The sequence below is a fragment of the Neopelma chrysocephalum genome, unplaced genomic scaffold (genome assembly GCF_003984885.1).
Source record: "Neopelma chrysocephalum unplaced genomic scaffold, ASM398488v2 Primary Assembly neopelma1_95955, whole genome shotgun sequence".
Lineage (NCBI taxonomy): Eukaryota > Metazoa > Chordata > Aves > Passeriformes > Pipridae > Neopelma > Neopelma chrysocephalum.
The window spans coordinates 131-2,958 of record NW_020924606.1 but is presented as its reverse complement, the minus strand read 5'-3'; the positions used below and the strand labels follow the sequence as shown (position 1 = coordinate 2,958).

The window sequence follows — 2,828 nt, the reverse complement described above, 5'->3', positions numbered from 1 at the left end:
CTGCGCCTGGAGGGTTGGCTGTAAATCACCTTCTTCCCACCGGAACTGTGGGAAAACCGGGATCAGGACGTGCCCTCCCCCCTCCATGTCCCCTCTGTCACCACCTGGGGACACCCAGGGGATGGGGGGGGGGCAGGGAGGGGACACTTTGGGGACACTTTTGGGGGGGTGGGACCGTCCCAAAGAGGAGGAGGAGGCGGCGGCTCCGGCGTCACTTACTCTGTTTTTTCTGGAAAAACGGGAAAAAGGGGGGTCAGGGGGGTGACAATGGGAAGGATGGAGGGAGGGGACACTTGGGGACACTCAGGGGACACTCAGGGGACACTCACTGCTGAAGTAGCCGCGGCTGTGGGCGAACCAGACCCCGAAGGCAGCGAGTCCCAGGACCAGCAGGAGCAGCACCACGGCGGCCACGATCCCACCCACGTTCACCTCGCCTGGAAAACCGGGATTGGGATCGGGATTGGGAGCAGGAGTCGGACCGACAGGACGGGGGGGGGGCGGATCCGGACACGGAGAGGGGGAATTTTGGGGTTCCTGGCTCCAAACGGGGCTGGGATGGAGGTGGGATGAGGGTGGGGAGTGAGGGATGCAACTGGAGAGGGGTTGGATCCCAGCAGGAAAGGGGGATCCTGGGGGGAATCCTGGAATTCCCAGCTCAAAAAGGGGCTGGGATGGAGGCGGGATGCAGATGGGAAGTGATGGATGCAGCTGGAGAAGGGTTGGATCCCGACAAGGAGGGGGATCCCAGTGGGAATTCTGGGGTTCCCGGCTCCAAACGGGGCTGGGATGGAGATGGGGTGAAGCTGCAGGGGTTGGATCCCAGAAGGAAAGGGGGAATCCTGGAATTCCCGGCTCAAAAAGAGGCTGGGAATGAGGTGGAGTGAAGCTGCAGGGGTTGGATCCCAACAGGGAGGGGGATCCCAGTAGGAATTCTGGGGTTCCTGGCTCCAAATGGGGCTGGGATGGAGGCGGGATGAGGGTGGGGAGTGATGGATTCAGCCAGAGGGGGATCCCGGCAGGAAAGGGGGAACCCTGGAATTCCCAGCTCAAAAAGGGGCTGGGATAAGGTGGGATGAAGCTGCAGGGGTGGGATCCTGGGGGGAATCCTGGAATTCCTGGCTCAAAAAGGGACTGGGATCGAGGTGGGATCAAGCTGCAGGGGTTGGATCCCAGCAGGAAAAGGGGAATCCTGGAATTCCTGGCTCCAAATGGGGCTGGGATGGAGGTGGGATGAAGCTGCAGGGGTCGGATCCCAGCAGGAAAGGGGAAATCCTGGAATTCCTGGCTCAAAAAGGGGCTGGGAATGAGGTTGGATGCAGATGGGAAGTGATGGATGCAGCTGGAGAGGGGGGTTGGATCCGGGCAGGAAAGGGGGAACCCTGGAATTCCCAGCCCCAAACAGGGCCGGGGTCGAGGTTGGATCCATCGGGAATGAGGTTAAATCCAGCCGGAGTGGGGGGGGGGGGTGTGGATGGATCCCAGTAGGAGTCCTGGGAATTCTGGGCTCTGAGCAGGGCTGGGATGGATCCCGGCTCGAATTCCAAGCGGGAACTTGGCCTCGTGGGTGAGGTTTATCATTCCCAAGGGCGGCATTCCCGCTATCCCAGGAGACCACGGCGGGCTCATTAAAGGGCTCATTAACGTAATTAACGCCCGCGGGAGGCGATAACGAGGCAATAACGGGAAGGAGGAACCTCAAAAACACCTGGAAAAGGGGCTGGAAAAGGGCGGGGCCAGGCGGGAATGGGGCGGGATCGGGATCCGCTGCAGCCTTACTCGCTTCCATGCGGAAAACGTCGGATTTCTGGGGGGATCCCACGTTGTTGGAGGCCTCGCAGTGATAATCCCCCGTGTCCCAGCCCCCCACGGGCTCGAAGATCTGGAACCAGGGAGAAAATGAGGGAAAAGGGGGGAAAAAGGGGGAAAAATGAGGTGAAAGGGGAATAAAAGGGGGGGGGTGGGAAAGGGGGGAAAAGGGGGAAAAGGAGGAAGGGGGATGGAGGGAAGGGGGAAAAGGGGAAAGGAAAAGGGGGAGGAAAAGGGGGAGGGGGAAAGGGAGGGAAAAAGGAGGGGAAGGGGGAAAAGGGGGGGGAAGAGGGGTAAAGGGTGGGAAGGGGGAATTTGGGGCAGGAAAGGGGAAAGGAAAAGGGGGGGAAAGAGGGAAGAAGGGGAAAAAAAGGGAGAGAAGGGAGGGAGGAGGGCGAGAAAAGGGAGGGAAGAGGAAAAAGGGGGAGGGGGGGAAAGAGAAGGAAAAGGAGGAGGGGGGAAAGAGGGGGAAAGGGTGAGAAGGGGGGAATTTGGGGTGGGAAAGGGGAAAAGGGGGAGGAAAAGGGGGAGGAAAAAGGGGGAGAAAAGGGCAGGGAAAAGGGGGAGAGGGGAAAAAAAGGGGGGGGGAGAGTCAGAGAAAAAAGGCCGGGAATTGCCCCCCTTCCCCCCCCACTGACCAGCTCCCCCGAGCGGGGGTCGAGGCTGTAGGAGGAGTTTCGGAAGGTGGGGCTGGATTTGGGGTCCTGGGGCAGTTCGGAGCCGTCCTTGTACCAGCGGAAGGTTGGGGGGGGGGAGCCCTGGGCCTCGGAGCAGCGCAGAACGGCCCGGGAACCCACCGTGGCTGAGCTGGGAACGTGGGCCAGCGGCTTCCCGGGGGGAACTGCGGGATGGAGAGGGCACGGAGAGGGCAGGGAGTGAGCTGGCACCTCCCGGGGACACCGGGAACAGGGCTGTGCCACGGGGACAGTGTCCATCCCAGTGTCCACCCATCCCATAGGGACAGTGTCCATTCATCCCAGTGTCCATCCATCCCATGGGGACAGTGTCCATCCATCCCA

The 2,828-nt window shown here is 61.2% G+C and overlaps 1 protein-coding gene across 1 annotated transcript; it reads right to left on the bottom strand.

Annotated features, from left to right (window-relative positions):
• Nucleotides 1–6: 6 nt before the first annotated feature.
• On the bottom strand, nucleotides 7–2,744 carry F11R (F11 receptor; the record flags this gene model as incomplete). Its single annotated transcript, XM_027708295.1, has 5 exons — nucleotides 2,448–2,744; nucleotides 1,780–1,882; nucleotides 330–437; nucleotides 220–229; nucleotides 7–45 (listed from the first exon to the last, which is right to left on the bottom strand). Coding segments are annotated over exons 1-5 (557 nt in total), but the record flags the coding sequence as incomplete, so codon positions are not given.
• Nucleotides 2,745–2,828: the final 84 nt, after the last annotated feature.